Source organism: Girardinichthys multiradiatus, chromosome Y (assembly GCF_021462225.1).
Source record: "Girardinichthys multiradiatus isolate DD_20200921_A chromosome Y, DD_fGirMul_XY1, whole genome shotgun sequence".
NCBI lineage: Eukaryota > Metazoa > Chordata > Actinopteri > Cyprinodontiformes > Goodeidae > Girardinichthys > Girardinichthys multiradiatus.
The window spans coordinates 5,812,206-5,829,739 of NC_061818.1; the positions used below are offsets into that span (position 1 = coordinate 5,812,206).

At 38.7% G+C, this 17,534-nt stretch overlaps 1 protein-coding gene across 3 annotated transcripts in view; it reads right to left on the reverse strand.

The window, feature by feature from the left end:
• LOC124864702 (transient receptor potential cation channel subfamily M member 4-like) overlaps positions 1-17,534 on the reverse strand; it is a 64,257-nt gene that overhangs the window by 23,555 nt on the left and 23,168 nt on the right. For all 3 annotated transcript variants that reach the window (XM_047359578.1, XM_047359577.1, XM_047359579.1), the window contains exons 8-13: positions 12,322-12,555; positions 9,172-9,274; positions 5,926-6,044; positions 4,807-5,109; positions 2,773-2,874; positions 66-197 (exon numbers count right to left, since the gene is read on the reverse strand). In XM_047359578.1, the coding sequence (XP_047215534.1) occupies positions 66-197; positions 2,773-2,874; positions 4,807-5,109; positions 5,926-6,044; positions 9,172-9,274; positions 12,322-12,555 (993 nt within the window). The remainder of the gene's footprint in view (positions 1-65; positions 198-2,772; positions 2,875-4,806; positions 5,110-5,925; positions 6,045-9,171; positions 9,275-12,321; positions 12,556-17,534) is intronic.

The following is a 17,534-nucleotide window of genomic DNA, read 5'->3' on the forward strand; positions in this document are numbered from 1 at the left end:
ATCAGTACTGGACATGAGTATTGGACTAAATATTTTTAAGGTAACATCTTCTTCTTGGGTCTCACCATTTCCCAGAACAATATCGACATTTCTTTGCGGTTCTGTAAAACAGCCCAAATGAAGAGAGCCACCCAGGGTGAGTTGCAGTACTGTTCACGGTATGTACCATGCTGCTTATGCTGAATCTTGTTGAGTTGCTGAGGTTTGAAAAAGAAGAGTAAAAGCAAATAGAGTCAGCAAACATTTTTTATCTCACTGTTCTACACACAGGTAATCTCTGATTTTACATGTTGGCTTTAGTTATAAGCTAATTTAATATAGATATATCTCATGACAGGCAATTTTACATCAAACTCACTAATAATCAGGCTAACATGTCAGATCCAGTGAGCAAAAACAGAGCATTGCCACACTATTCACTCACCTTGAACTTTTCTAGATTGTCTCACATTATAATCAAAAAGTAATTTGTATTTTACTAGAATTTTATGAGACCAACATAAAATCAATGTAGATGGGAAAAGAAACATAGGATTAAAAATATTTGTAATCATTTGTACTTAGCTTGGAACCACTTTTGCATCTTGTAAAACCCTAAAACTGAAGAAATTTGTACTTTTTTTTAACCTAGACTGTAGGTTTTTTTTTTTTTTGCTGTATGAGTACAATATTTTGAAAGAAGAGTAAATGTCTGCAACATGGCAGGTAACAACCAAAACCGAAAAGCTCAATGAGGAGGTGATGGAAGTTAGCAAATTATCACAATCATTTGAGGATGGTTCAGAAGCCACGGGTAATTACAGGTCCTTCTCAAAATATTAGCATATTGTAATAAAGTTCATTATTTTCCATAATGTCATGATGAAAATTTAACATTCATATATTTTAGATTCATTGCACACTAACTGAAATATTTCAGCTCTTTTATTGTCTTAATACAGATGATTTTGGCATACAGCTCATGAAAACCCAGAATTCCTATCCCACAAAATTAGCATATTTCATCCGACCAATAAAAGAAAAGTGTTTTTTATACAAAAAACGTCAACCTTCAAATAATCATGTACAGTTATGCACTCAATACTTGGTCGGGAATCCTTTTGCAGAAATGACTGCTTCAATGCGGCGTGGCATGGAGGCAATCAGCCTGTGGCACTGCTGAGGTCTTATGGAGGCCCAGGATGCTTCGATAGCGGCCTTTAGCTCATCCAGAGTGTTGGGTCTTGAGCCTCTCAACGTTCTCTTCACAATATCCCACAGATTCTCTATGGGGTTCAGGTCAGGAGAGTTGGCAGGCCAATTGAGCACAGTGATACCATGGTCAGTAAACCATTTACCAGTGGCTTTGGCACTGTGAGCAGGTGCCAGGTCGTGCTGAAAAATGAAATCTTCATCTCCATAAAGCTGTTCAGCAGATGGAAGCATGAAGTGCTCCAAAATCTCCTGATAGCTAGCTGCATTGACCCTGCCCTTGATAAAACACAGTGGACCAACACCAGCAGCTGACACGGCACCCCAGACCATCACTGACTGTGGGTACTTGACACTGGATTTCTGGCATTTTGGCATTTCCTTCTCCCCAGTCTTCCTCCAGACTCTGGCACCTTGATTTCCGAATGACATGCAGAATTTGCTTTCATCCGAAAAAAGTACTTTGGACCACTGAGCAACAGTCCAGTGCTGCTTCTCTGTAGCCCAGGTCAGGTGCTTCTGCCGCTGTCTCTGGTTCAAAAGTGGCTTGACCTGGGGTATGCGACACCTGTAGCCCATTTCCTGCACACGCCTGTGCACGGTGGCTCTGGATGTTTCTACTCCAGACTCAGTCCACTGCTTCCGCAGGTCCCCCAAGGTCTGGAATCGGCCCTTCTCCACAATCTTCCTCAGGATCCGGTCACCTCTTCTCGTTGTGCAGCGTTTTCTGCCACACTTTTTCCTTCCCACAGACTTCCCACTGAGGTGCCTTGATACAGCACTCTGGGAACAGCCTATTCGTTCAGAAATGTCTTTCTGTGTCTTACCCTCTTGCTTGAGGGTGTCAATAGAGGCCTTCTGGACAGCAGTCAGGTCGGCAGTCTTACCCATGATTGGGGTTTTGAGTGATGAACCAGGCTGGGAGTTTTAAAGGCCTCAGGAATCTTTTGCAGGTGTTTAGAGTTAACCCGTTGATTCAGATGATTAGGTTCATAGCTCGTTTAGAGACCCATTTAATGATATGCTAATTTTGTGAGATAGGCATTTTGGGTTTTCATGAGCTGTATGCCAAAATCATCCGTATTAAGACAATAAAAGACCTGAAATATATCAGTTAGTGTGCAATGAATCTAAAATATATGAATGTTAAATTTTCATCATGACATTATGGAAAATAATGAACTTTATCACAATATGCTAATATTTTGAGAAGGACCTGTAGATATATGTTTCTGCAGTATGTTGATGTCACTCCAAATTCTTTTTTTTCATTTTGTACAATATTGCCAGAGAATGCCACTTTAATAAACTGGTGTACCGACAAGTCCTTCTTGTTCTAACACAACAATAAGCCCAGAGATTTTGTTCTGCAGTTATGGCACCAGCTGCTACAATAAGAGTACATTCAAGAATGATCAGCAGACCAATATTAGAAGATTCTTCAGACAATTTTCACCACCATCTCAGATTAATTTTGTTTCTTTTTTCTGAGATGTAATAGGTACATACAATGAGTCAAACAAAGGCGTTTGTCATGCAGTGGTCACCAGATGCTGATGGAAATAGTTTATATTCACTCACCTTCTGTGCTGTTCTAGTGGCCATTGTGGGTTTAAGTCCCAGGGCTTCATAGTAGAAAGGCTCACAGACATCACCTAAGAGATCCTGCAGCAGCCGGGACACCTGCAGCACAGTCACACACACACACTTTGCTTTAATATCTATCTATCTATCTATCTATCTATCTATCTATCTATCTATCTATCTATCTATCTATCTATCTATCTATCTATCTATCTATCTATCTATCTATCTATCTATCTATCTATCTATCTATCTATCTATCTATCTATCTATCTATCTATCTATCTATCTATCTATCTATCTATCTATCTATCTATCTATCTATCTATCTATCTATCTATCTATCTATCTATCTATCTATCTATCTATCTATCTATCTATCTATCTATCTATCTATCTATCTATCTATCTATCTATCTATCTATCTATCTATCTATCTATCTATCTATCTATCTATCTATCTATCTATCTATCTGTCTGTCTGTCTGTCTGTCTGTCTGTCTGTCTGTCTGTCTGTCTGTCTGTCTATCTATCTATCTATCTATCTATCTATCTATCTATCTATCTATCTATCTATCTATCTATCTATCTATCTATCTATCTATCTATCTATCTATATATATATATATATATATATATATATATATATATATATATGTGGCCAGAAGTCAGGCCAGTCAAGTTTCTCCTCACCAAATTTAATATGCCTGCAGCCATGAAAGTGTTTATAACACTGGAAATCATTGATTTGGTGCTGTGACCCAATACTTTTGACAATATAGTGTATATATTTTTAAAGGAAGTTTAATTACCGTAAGAACTGCAACTGAATTATCTGAACTAATATGTGCTAAGGGTTGTTTCACTTATTTGTTTTTGGACATAGGGTTATTATTTCAGTGGATCCTCTGCCATAGCATATAAAACATAATAATGGAAATAAAATATATACAAGTGGTCTTACTTGTAATGGGTCAGAGAGCAATCATAGGCAAATCCACGACATTACCAAAGTGTTGGTAAGCCTGGTTGTCCACAGATGAATAAAATCCAGAAGCTAGACATGCAGATTGCTTCAACAAACTTTTGTGAAAGAATGGGTCGGTCCTAGGACCTAAGTGAATTCCAGCATGGTAATATGATAGGATGCCACTTGTGCAATATGTCCATTTATGAAATTAAAGTCAGTTGTTGGTGATAATATAACAAAGGTGAAGTGATTGGAAAGAATAACAACTTAGGTCACATAATATCACAGAGCGGGGTCTGCGGGGATGCTAAGTTGTAGAGTGGACAGAGATAATAATATTTATTCGTAAAATTTATAATGTACTTTACATTTTAAAATCTCAAAATGTTACACGAGAAAAAAGTGAGTAAGTAATGTAATGTAAAGCTGTGTGTCATCTGCGTAACAATGAAAATAAATCCTGTGATGACTGATGAATAGACCAAGGGGAAGTATACAAGGGCTGGACAGAGTTGGGCCAAGGACTGATCCCTGAGGGACCCCACAGTTGACTATGAGTCCAACACCTGGCCTCTTAGTCGGGCTTTGGTTGTTTGGCCCTTAGTTTTCCTTATTACCGCCACCTGCTTGACTGAAGGTGTAGTCTAGTTTTTTTCAGAATTTCCCAATATGTCATTAGGTTGATTTAAATAAATGTACGATGGCCTTCCTGAGCAATGGAAACAGAAGGCACAAAAACTCCCTGTGATTCCTTTTACCCAGGTAAAACAAATCCCAGGGCTTTAAATTTCAAGGCTTTTGGTGGAAAAGGAGCTATTCACAGTGGGAAAGAACTTCAGGAGGCTATTGAGACATAACAGTTTAAATTTTGATTTAAGAAGAAATTCGAAATTTGTTTTGTTATAGAGAAATCGGGATTGGCAATAATCTGTATTGGCAGGTGAGAGCTTTATGAAACCAGTGATTGGAAATCGAGTGCATTTGAGCTGCAGCATCTGACTGCTACTTTTACTCAGTTGTTTTACTAAACCCCTACCTGCTGTCCAAAGTACCCAACTCACCTCAAACAAACTAACATCCATTGATGAAGCAGCTGTGTTTACTTCAGTATGTGAAGCCTTCGTTGAATCTGGTGCAGCTCCTTTCACAGAGGGCAGGGATCCAGCCAGGCTCTGCCTTTCACTCAGACGCCTCTGGAGGAGAATGTCAGCCAGCAAGCTGTCTGACAGCGAGCAATACAAGCTCTCCAAGCGCCCATGTGTCAGATAATTCAGAATGTTGAGACCATTCTCACAGAAGAGACGCACAAATTGGGGCTTATCATTAATCAGAGCATCCGTCATGGAGTCCTCGAGGTCATCGTACTGAAAGGCAAAAGACCTCATCAGTATTAAGCCTTTACATCATGCAATGATTTCTAGAGGCCTTCCAAAACAGAGTAATAGTCTAATAATAATGTTGGTTAAATATAATGATAAATATATTAAAATAAGCTGACAGTTCATTTTCACATGGTAAAATTGATTTCTTTGTTTTGAGAACAGAACATTATAGCAGCTGTATAAAACTGTTGGAGCAAAGAACACAGAGTTTCTGGAGAGCATCCCGATCATCATGCTGGATGTTTAAGTTAGAACACATTTACAAAGTTGATGTAATACTGAAAATGTGAAAGCCCTAACCTTGGGTTTTATTTCACATTAAAGGATTGTTTCATAACTTTCATATGAAACAAGTGTGCAACTATGAAATATGGGAAATAATCAAAATGAATTTGAAATGTATAGGGTGTTAGGTTTAAGTTGCTCATTAAAGGTAGACTGGAAGTGTTACCTCAGTTGTTCTGATGTTACTGAGCCTTGCTGCACTTTTAGGTTCAGTTTTTTTTAATTTAGTTTATTCTTGTGTGCAAAGTAAGGCCTTTTTATTTGTCGAAAAATGAAAAGTAGGAAAGTTGGTCAAATTTCTTAAGTTAGAGAGCTCATTGCATTTTCCTGTTTTCCTGTGACATGTAAGCAAATGTAATCAACAGGATTTGTTCATCCTTGGTTGTTCTGGACCAGATTCTGGACCAGATAATCATATTCACACATTTGAACATAAAGTTTGAGAAACCCCTGAGCTAGATGTTTCAAACTTGGACAAAGTTTGGTGTTTCAACAGATACATAAAAAAATTACCTCCCACTGTATGTCTCCATTGAAGAGCTCAGCTTTAGCAATGTCCACTCGATTCCAGGCCACAGCCAGTTTCAGCTCATCTGTGTACTCACTGGCATCACTGGATAAATGTTTGCTAGCTTATCACAAACACACCAAAAAGGTAACATTATTCATGCAACAGAAAAAATACATTGTCTTAGTTCTGGAGTCTATTGTTGAAATAAAGGACAAGGCTTTCGGAGTTTTCACAAATTATTTTAGTGTGATTGTCACGTCATTTAAAAAGGAGGCCCACACTCCACTATGGAGTTTGTAACCATTTAAATCATCTTCATATTACATCAAGTTAAAAACAAAGTTTTTAATCTTTCTAAAATTAGACTGCACAGATTTCATTCAAACAACACTGACAAACAGAAGTTGCTCTTGCAAACAGACTCATCACGGTGGGGAAGCCAAAAGTATATCTCACTAATACGGAAGGAGGAAGTAAGTTTGTTCCTAAAATATATTGTACTGTCTTTGTTTCTTTTTCTGTAGAACTGGCTACTCTGCATTTTAAGGTGGCAAATTAGCATCAATCTAATTCCAGTCTGAATACAGGCGAGTTGGTGTATGTAGAACAATAATCCTGCTTGATTTATACTGTATGTCAACTAGTTCATAAAAGTGGATGTGGTCGCTTGGCTGCTGGCAAAATTATTCAACTCTAAAAACAATTTTATACTGGATGCGGTGCTGGTGCAGCGGTAGAGCACGAAACCCATGTATAGAGGATTTAAGCCCCTGACACAGCTGTCCCTTGGATCGAGTCTTGGCCAAGGCGATCTGCGCTGCATGTCTTCCCCCCCACCCCATTTCCTGTCTGCCTATGCATAATAATAATGGTCACTAGTGCCACAAAACAAAGCTAAAAAAAAATTCAATTTATACAATTTAACAAAGCTAAAAAAAAATTCAATTTATACCAATTTGTTGATGACTTCTACAAATGATACATGTAGAAGGATAGACAACATGTGACCAAAATTCTCAAAGTTAATTGTAATTTTCACTGTATTAGGCAGTAACGGAATGCAAATGAGCATCATTGATTGAGTACCAATTTGGTAGAAACTTGAAGTAATGTGCACATAGTTCAAGTAAACAACATTAAATTAAATGTTTACTTTAGATGACAAGTTGATATTGATGAATAAATAATTACATACCTTAATATACTATTTTCTTCTTGCATATAAAGGGCAAAAACACAGTAATATCGCAGTACCTAGCTGTATTTAAATCCCTGTGATAATAGGAAAAGCAACGATTGATCAAAAGCATGCTATATCTCAGTTTTAAAGTCATATTAAAATTTCCCAAATGAGACTGGAACATTTGTTGTATTCCATATATGCCCAATGTGGATAATTAGTGTCATACCTTAATTTACAAAAATTGTAGCTGCAATATTTTAATGATGTGAATTCAGCCATTAGTGGGATAAAAGTCTCAATACAATTTACAGATTGTTCATCATCACAGATTGTTGCAACAATTGAAAACCCTGCAAATTTTACACATTTTATCATGTTCTAACCAAACATTTCAATGTTTATTAGTGTGATACAGAGTAGTGCGTTTTTGTAAAATGAAAAGAAATTGATCTATAACTTTTAGTGTCTTCAAGTAAAAAATTCAAAAGCGTGGTTTGCATTTATATTCAGCTCCCTTCACCCTGCCACTCCTAAATTAAATCCAGTGTAAACAATTGCATTTAGAAGCCACCTTGTTAGCAAACAGAGCCAGCATGTGGGTGCTTTTGTGTGAGTCTAACTGCAGCTGTTATGTTTCTGGCCTCAGAGGATTGTTAGAGAACATTAGAGAACAAACAGCATCCCTAAAGGAGGTCAGAGATAAAGCTGTGGGGTGGTTTAAAACAGGGTTACGTTCTAAAGCATTATTAGGGCAAGGTGAGCATTAGTCAAAACAGTAGCTGAGACGGCCATTGTAACTCTGGAGGAACTGCGGAGATCCACAGCACAAAGGGAGAAAACTATTAATAGTGCAAGCCACAAATCTGGCCTTGAGTTGCATGCAGAAAGCCACTGCTGAAAGAAAGCTGAAAAAGTCCTGTATACACTTTGCCACAAGTCATGTAGGAGACACAGCAAACATATGGAAGAGAGGTTATTTGCTCAGATGAAACCATTGGTCTTCTCGCAAAACATTATGTGTGGAGAAAAATTTACTGAGCACATCAACCTGAACACCCCATCCCAATGGTGAACCATGGTGGTAGTATCATACTGTGGCGCTGCTTTACTTCAGCAGGAACAGAGAAGTTGGTCAGAGTTGATGAGAGGGTGGATTAAGCTAAATCCAGGACAATCTTGGAAGAAAAGCTGCAGGCCATTTTGACCCACATCCATGTGCCCTAGTCGAAGTCCAGACATAAAAACAACTAAGAATTGGATATAACTAAACCCTTTTTAAAGGGCTGTAATAATGTAAAAATAACATAAACATTTAGTCATTATGTAAAGGAGAATAGGTGAAATGTTTCAGTCTGTATGTGCAAAGCTGGTAGAGACAGACCCAAAAGAGGCAGGTGCATGTTGGTGAGAAGGATTTATTAAAGGGAATGAAATAACTTCCTGACACAAGGAGCCCAAGGACATGAAACTAGAGTGAGAACAATAAAAACAATTAATCAATGACCATGAAAACAGCAGGCATAAATACTGAGGAGGTGTGAATAGAGAAATAGGGAGTCTGAAACCAGGTGAGAGTTGTCTGATAAATTCAAAACGACTGAAAGGAGAATCTAAAAAGGGACAAAGAGGGAACTAACCAGAACACAAAACTAACCAAAAGCTAAATACTAACAGTAATTAGGAATTAAACCAAACTACACAGAGAACAGACCTGACGAAAGAACTAAGAAACTCAACACAAAGTATTTAACTGATACGGAAAGATCTTAATGATAATAATAAACAAACCAAAACGATCCAGATACAAACACAAGAGAGAGGAGCATAAACTGAAAGAGCTGTGGATCATTACATCTTTTTATTCATTGTATTGCTTAATCAGGGTTTATTTGCTACTCTTTGCTCCAGGCCTACTGTATATTTCACAGAAATTGTGTGCTTGAGGCTGTTTCAAACTCTAAAGTATTTTTTACTTTTTAATATAAGCATTTTGAGTGCACAGATTATTTTTGATCATGATGCTTGCATTCTAAAACAACCCTGTCAATGAACCAGCATCACCTACCTCGGACCAGGGCTTTTAGAAGAATGGTGTCAAAGTCCTCACAACCCTCCTGCTCCCCATCGAAAACAGTAATGAGAGCTCTCCTCTCAAAAATACTCAGAGCCTGGACACACAAGCAGAAAAGGCAAACAATCGGCGTTTGAAACATGGTAACACATTAGACGTCATTAACGCCTATATATCCAGCTGGCCCAATGGACACATCATGAATTATCAGTTAATATAACATTATTACAGTATTAAAAATTACTTTTAGTTCAATCCAAAATCAAGTCAAATCTATGTTGGCTAAGTTTAAAATGTAGAATTGGCAGAAAATGATTTGATCTGCTAAGAAAAAATAGAAATGGGCAACTACTCATGACAGACCAACACAAAGTAGGGCACAATTGTTAAATGGGAAGATAATGAGAGCTAGTATTTAAAGCCTTTCATGAATATGATCTAAAAAGTTTGGCATCCATGTGTATTCAGCCCCAGAGTCAGTACTCTGTGGAACCACCTTTGGCTGAAATTCCAGCTCTGAGTCTTTTGGGACATGTCTCTACCACCTTTGAATATCTACACACTAAAGGTTTTGCTATGTTGCTAAATAGCTCAAGCTAAGTCAGATTTAATGGAAAGCATTTGGTAAGATCCAAGTCATGCCACAGATTTTTGGGTCAATTTTGGTCTAACCATTGACCAAGACATTGGATCTAGACAATTCCATTATTTCTTTGGCTGTAAGTTTTGGGTGGTTGTCCTCTTGTAAGGTGAACTTCCTACCCGGTCTCAAGTCTTCTGCAGCCTCTAACAGGTTTTCTTCTAGAATTGGAAGACTGTATTTAGCTCCATCCATCTTCCCATCAACTATGACCAACTTCCCTGTACCTGTTGAAGAAAAACATTTCACAGCCTCGTCCAGAAAGCGGGAAACACCCTCTTTCAGACTCCTTGTCAAAATCCTGCCACCGCCAAGCCTCGTGGTGGGTATAGAGAGTTCAGGGTGGCTTGCAGTGTTTGTTTTCTACCATACAAATGTTGAATGATGTTTTGCATGTGTTTTTCTAGCTTTTCTTCCATGAAGGCCTAATTTTGTGGAGTCCATGACTAATAGCAGTCCTGTCAGCAGGTTTTCCACATGAGCTGTGAATCTCTGCAGCTCTTCCAGAGCTCCTCTTGATTGTTTTGCTGATTAATGCTCTCTTTGCTCAGCCTGTCAGCTTAGGTAGACATTCATATCCTGACAGGTCTACAGTTGGTCCATCCTCTTTCCATATTCAGATCACAGATTAAACAGAATGGGAGATGTTAAAAGCTTGAGATATTGTTTTAGAACACTGGACTATTGTAATTATTTACTACCAGGATGTCCACAAAAGGAAGTTAAAAGCATTCAGCTGATTCAAAATGCTGCAGCAAGAGTTCTGATGAAAATTAAAAAAAGAGATCTTGTTTCTCCCATTGTAGCTTCCCTTCATTGGCTCCCTGTTAAATCCAGAATAGAATTCTCCTTCTCACATATAAAGCCCTAAATGATTTAGCTCCATCATACATCAGAGATCTGATTGTTCCATATGTTCCTAACAGAGCACTTCGTTCTCAGACTGCAGGTTTACTGGTGGTTCCTAGAGTCTCTAGAAGTAGAATGGGAGGCAGATCCTTTAGTTATCAGGCTCCTCTCCTTTGGAACCAGCTCCCAGCTTTAGTCCGTGAGGCAGACACCCTGTTTACTTTTAAGTCTAGGCTTAAAACTTTCCTTTTTGATAAAGCTTATAGTTAGAGTGGCTTAGGTTATCCTGAGCTATCTCTGTAGTTATGCTGCTATAGGCTTAGGCTGCTGGAGGACATAATGACCACATTCACTTTCTTTGCTACATTCTCATTCTACTCTCCAATTTCGCATTATTTGCTGTTATTTCAGCTTTTAACTTTATGTTCTCTCTCTTTTCTCTTCCTAGAAGCTACACCTGGCCTGACTCTGTGTCTACCTGTGACACCTTTCTGGAGGGGGTTATTGGCTGAGTTGCTGATGCCAACAACTTCTTGCTCACCTTCTACCGTTGATACACCTTGCCCTGTCTTTCAGTGTTTAGTCCTTTCTCTTTCCTAGACATAGCTACTGGCTGGGCTTCTACTGTGACTAACTGTATGTGGTCTCTTTCATACTCTAGACTTGAAAACTGGCTCAGAGTTCATCTGCTTAGCTGTCTTTCTCTCCTAGATGAAGCTACTACTGCCATTAATTTTTTACTTTTCTTTAACACAGAAAGTACTCCTGGATCAGTGCTTCTGTGTCCTTTTTGTGTCACTGTTCTGTTCGCTCAAACCCCCAGTCGGTCGTGGCAGATGGCCGCTCACACTGAGCCTGGTTCTGCTGGAGGTTTCTTCCTGTTAAAAGGGAGTTTTCCTCTCCACTGTCGCTACATGCATGCTCAGTATGAGGGATTGCTGCAAAGTCAACGCCAGTGACTGTCCGCTGTCACTACACGCTCATCCAGGAGTGACTGCTGCAAGTCACTGACTCGATGCAATCTGCTTGGTTTCCTTAGATAGAAAAACTTTTTAACCAACTTGAATAAATAACCGAATCCGACTGCACTGTTTGATAGATAGGATTAATTGGAATGTATCTACCCGACTTGAAATATGTATAATTCCACTGAATTGTCTTTGCAAATTGCCTTGAGATGACATATGTCGTTAATTGGCACTATATAAATAAAACTGAATTGAATTGAACTAGTTGCACTGGATTTTATTTATGGGATTGAATTTATGGGGCGGAATACAAATATATACCACATAGTTCAAACTTGTACTTAATACGAAATCTTAAAAACCATATAATTTTTCTTAAAAATTATGCAATACTCTGTGTTGCTGTCACATAAAATCCCAACAAATATAATGTTTTTGTTTTTAATGTAACACAATGTGAGGAAGTTTGGAAGATATGAATACTTTTCTAAGGAACTGCGGCCAGAATAAACAGATGTTACATGTGTGCTCTGAAAGGACAAGCTTCTTATCTCCATGTGACAAAATATTTTTTTACATCCTTAGATGTGTCATATCCATTTATTATCTCTGTTTTATTTGCCTCACCTCTTTTTGCATAACTGTAGTTTCTAAGAAAACACCTACACAGACTCGGTAAGAACTCACGCTATCGACCAGTTTTTCCAGTTCAGCCTCAGCTGAAAAGTGCTTCTGGACTTTCTCATAGACCCGCTCACAGAACTCTGTGTTGACACCCTTAACGGCCACCGCATCTGCTGCCTGAGAGGAAGGGATCTCAGCCAATGGGTCATCCAACAGGTCCCTGATGAAATCTGCTGCTGGACCAGAACCAGGAAAAACAAGCCAGGGCGTCGTTTTCTTCAGAGACATATCTAATCTCTAAGCCAAAAAATGAATGTACAGACATCACATTACTAGAACACAATACAGCAAACCAAGTAGTGTGACAGAAAACAGGACTAACACAATTAAAATATTTTCAGTTTCAGTAAAAAAAATTCAACACAAATATTGCCACACCTAGACACAGTGGTAATAATTATGATAATAATCGCAAATAGTAGACACAGAATGATACTTTGTAGTAAAGTTTAAGCTCTCTTATGAGAGCCAATATGATTAGTAAGATCAGTGACAACTAACGGTGTAAAGATGCGTCCAGCTCAGGAGACAAGACCATGCATCATATTGGGGTTCATGAGAACGAGACGAGATATTAGCAAAATTCCTGGGAAATCTAAAAACCCCTATTAGTTTGTTTTCACAAATTAACAACTCTTTTGAAGAATCTGTCATTGCTGAATATTCTGGTCTGAGTTTAACTAGTCCTTATATTACATTTTTTTGTGCTTGTCTAATTCAGGGGTAAATTGGAAATTAAACGTTACCAATTTGTATTTTCACATAATAATAAAGGTTTTATAAATGTTTTCAAAAAACTCCCTGTTCAAGTATTCACTTCAGCTTTGATATGTCCAGTTCAAATACAGTCTACATCCATTTAAAACATTGTGAAATAGCCCTTTAGTTTAAAGCTGATGGAAATCTTTGAACCTTTTCATCTAGAACCTATATTTACCAAGGCCTTATTTTTTGTGAGCATTTTTACTGTAAAGTCACTAACAATGACTCTGCAGCTGTGTGGACTGAGGACTCACTTAATGAGAGCAGAATCGAGTCTCCTGTCACCTCGACAGAGTAAGGGTGCCTAAGGGATTTTGCCAATGCAGACATTAATGTCCTCTTGGTGTTGGATAGACAAGAGGTTAGAAAAAAGAGATAGCTTTGGTCAAGATATACCTGAAAGCAGTGCTGATGTGACTCACTATCATATCTTTCACAATGCCACCTCTAGTATCCTGGCTTTGCAGCGGAATAACTGTTTCTCTACAAACTGGGACTAAGATCATGAAGAGAAATATTCATCTAGTCCCTGCTAACAAAAGTGGAGTCATTACTTCTAGTACAAGTTAAAGATTTAATTACACAATTAATTCATTGTGATACTCTATTTAACGATATGATTCTGACTTGAATCATTTTAAATCATCATACCATAATGTTATTACCCTGACAATTTTCACCTCTGAATCTACTATTGTTTTAGTGAGTCAAAGTCTTTAGATGGTTTTTCCCTGATCCCTTTTAAATGATATCTCCCATTTCATACTATAGATGAAGTGAACTTAAATCTCTAAGCGTCTTCTAAGATGCAAAACCAGTATGGTAGCATCTACTGATTAGTTTCTTCAATGTGGTATGGACTTCCGAAGAAGTCCCGAGCAAGAAACATATAGTCAGAGCTCAATATGCCAACAAGACGTGCTATCTGTAGGACCTTCTGTAAGACTGCTAGGAAAATCTGCCAATGCATATGTGCCAGTCACTCTGTGCTTTTGTATTCCTGCCATCCACAGGACAGAGTCTTTGTGTGGTTTGCATTCTGAGGTGACCCCCTCTTTCGCTGATAGCTGCAGCAGATCAAGTCTGACCTTAAGTGTCAATCAGTGTCAGGAGGCGCAGGTGAGATGCAGGAGCCCCTTTAAATGATGATCAGTAGAAGTAGATTGTTTGTTTTTTATTCGTGCTAAGTGCTAAGAAACATTACAGGTCCTTCTCAAAATATTAGCATATTGTGATAAAGTTCATTATTTTCCATAATGTAATGATAGAAATTTAACATTCATATATTTTAGATTCATTGCACACTAACTGAAATATTTCAGGTCTTTTATTGTTTTAATACAGATGATTTTGGCATACAGCTTATGAAAACCCAAAATTCCTATCTCACAAAATTAGCATATCATTAAAAGGGTCTTTAAACGAGCTATGAACCTAATCATCTGAATCAACGAGTTAACTCTAAACACCTGCAAAAGATTCCTGAGGCCTTTAAAACTCCCAGCCTGGTTCATCACTCAAAACCCCAATCATGGGTAAGACTGCCGACCTGACTGCTGTCCAGAAGGCCACTATTGACACCCTCAAGCAAGAGGGTAAGACACAGAAAGACATTTCTGAACGAATAGGCTGTTCCCAGAGTGCTGTATCAAGGCACCTCAGTGGGAAGTCTGTGGGAAGGAAAAAGTGTGGCAGAAAACGCTGCACAACGAGAAGAGGTGACCGGACCCTGAGGAAGATTGTGGAGAAGGGCCAATTCCAGACCTTGGGGAACCTGCGGAAGCAGTGGACTGAGTCTGGAGTAGAAACATCCAGAGCCACCGTGCACAGGCGTGTGCAGGAAATGGGCTACAGGTGCCGCATTCCCCAGGTCAAGCCACTTTTGAACCAGAAACAGCAGCAGAAGCGCCTGACCTGGGCTACAGAGAAGCAGCACTGGACTGTTGCTCAGTGGTCCAAAGTACTTTTTTCGGATGAAAGCAAATTCTGCATGTCATTCGGAAATCAAGTTGCTAGAGTCTGGAGGAAGACTGGGGAGAAGGAAATGCCAAAATGCCAGAAGTCCAGTGTCAAGTACCCACAGTCAGTGATGGTCTGGGTGCCGTATCAGCTGCTGGTGTTGGTCCACTGTGTTTTATCAAGGGCAGGGTCAATGCAGCTAGCTATCAGGAGATTTTGGAGCACTTCATGCTTCCATCTGCTGAAAAGCTTTATGGAGATGAAGATTTCATTTTTCAGCACGACCTGGCACCTGCTCACAGTGCCAAAACCACTGGTAAATGGTTTACTGACCATGGTGTCACTGTGCTCAATTGGCCTGCCAACTCTCCTGACCTGAACCCCATAGAGAATCTGTGGGATATTGTGAAGAGAACGTTGAGAGACTCAAGACCCAACACTCTGGATGAGCTAAAGGCCGCTATCGAAGCATCCTGGGCCTCCATAAGACCTCAGCAGTGCCACAGGCTGATTGCCTCCATGCCACGCCGCATTGAAGCAGTCATTTCTGCCAAAGGATTCCCGACCAAGTATTGAGTGCATAACTGTATATGATTATTTGAAGGTTGACATTTTTTGTTATAAAAACACTTTTCTTTAATTGGTCGGATGAAATATGCTAATTTTGTGAGATAGGAATTTTGGGTTTTCATGAGCTGTATGCCAAAATCATCTGTATTAAGACAATAAAAGACCTGAAATTTTTCAGTTAGTGTGCAATGAATCTAAAATATATGAATGTTAAATTTTCATCATGACATTATGGAAAATAATGAACTTTATCACAATATGCTAATATTTTGAGAAGGACCTGTAACTCCTGGTCTTTTCAGTTATATAAGAAGTGATCATTCAATGGGACAGGAGAATAATTCCTGTCAGATTGATAATTAGATGGTTTAATTAGTGGTGAAATACATTAATTAAAAACAAGTATATTTTTAAGTATACTTCACAGAATTCTGTGATTTAAAATCCAATTATGGTTAAAACTTACAGAAAAAATAAACCGTAGACTAGTTTGAACTGTTTCTCTGCTTCTAGAGCTTTAGATATTTATTCTGCCTCCACAGCAGAGGAGCTGGATTCTCAGATCAAAATAATATTTTTAGACTTTGGAACCCTTGATTGTTCTGACAGAACAAATAAAAACAACCTCACCCACCCAGATCAAAATTGAAAAAACACATTTTGGCACAATTTATTTCATTGTTAAAGCTATGACCTTTCCATGGAGTGTGGAGTGACTTGACATAAGTTAAGTATAATCGATGTACCAGAATCCTCAGTTTTGGTGTTTGATGGAAGATGGCACCATTGTTTGGGTTGGCTGCTTCTGCTCCTCTGTGTTTGTATTGGGTGTCTCTATTATTTTATAGTTTTTATGCAGTCAGAACAGCTTTGTTATGCCATAATGGTATCTTCGCTGCTCAAACCTGTGATCCATGCACTTTGTTGAACATCAGTATCTATGGAAAAAAAACTTCTGACAGGTGGGAGGACTACAGACAGTTTTTCCCTCATCTCCTTTTGGGTTCTCCTTCTCTCCTGAATACCTGTTCCTATGATCCCGAGTAAGTAAACGGGGGCGAGAACAAAGAAAATGAGACTGAAAAGAAGGGGCTGCAGGCCTAGCCTTAAAACTGACAAAGAGTGCTTTTTGAAAAGGACACCTCTGCTTTTCTGGTGGATTACGTACCCAGTTTTTGAACCAGTTCCCTATCAGGGCAGAGAAGAACCTAATCTAAACTACAAAGATTTTTGGAAAGATGTTTGTGTCACAGTGTGTGTTTTTGGTTTGGTATTGGTTTACGTTTAGTCAGGTGTCTTTCTGTTCTAGTATGGTTAGTTTTTGAGTTCCCATTTCTGGTGTTTTATTTTCTAGGTTCTGTTCTGTTTATTGTGTGGTCTCTGTGTGTGGTTTTTGATTCTGTAACTGTTTACGTTTTGTCAGGTGTTTTTCTGCTACTAGTTTGGTTAGTCCCTGAGTCCTCGTTTCTGGTGCTTTGTTTCCTAAGTTCTGTTCTGTTTGACTGTGTTATTTATTGTAGTATTAGCTCTGTTATCTCCCTGTGTTCTAGTCCCTCGGGTTTGTTTACTGTTTGTCTCGTCAAGCTCCTCCATGTCCTCGTTTATCCCTATCTGGTTCACCTGCTCCCTCTGCCTCCATGTCACACCTGTTCCCTGATTACCTTCCCTATTGTTTCATGTCCACCTTTGTCTGTATTTAAGTTCGTCTTTGTCCTTTGTTCCACGCAGTGTTGTTATGTCTCTTTGATGTCTCTCTGGATTTTTGTCACTTACATTGGATCCTGTTTTCAAATACCCTGTAAACTGGATTATCTTGTCACCCTGCACCCTGCACTAAAAATAGGCAGAGGGAGAAGACGTATATCCATTTACCTCTTTCAAATAATTTACCATTATCCTGGTCTTGCTTTTGTTTCTGATTTTAC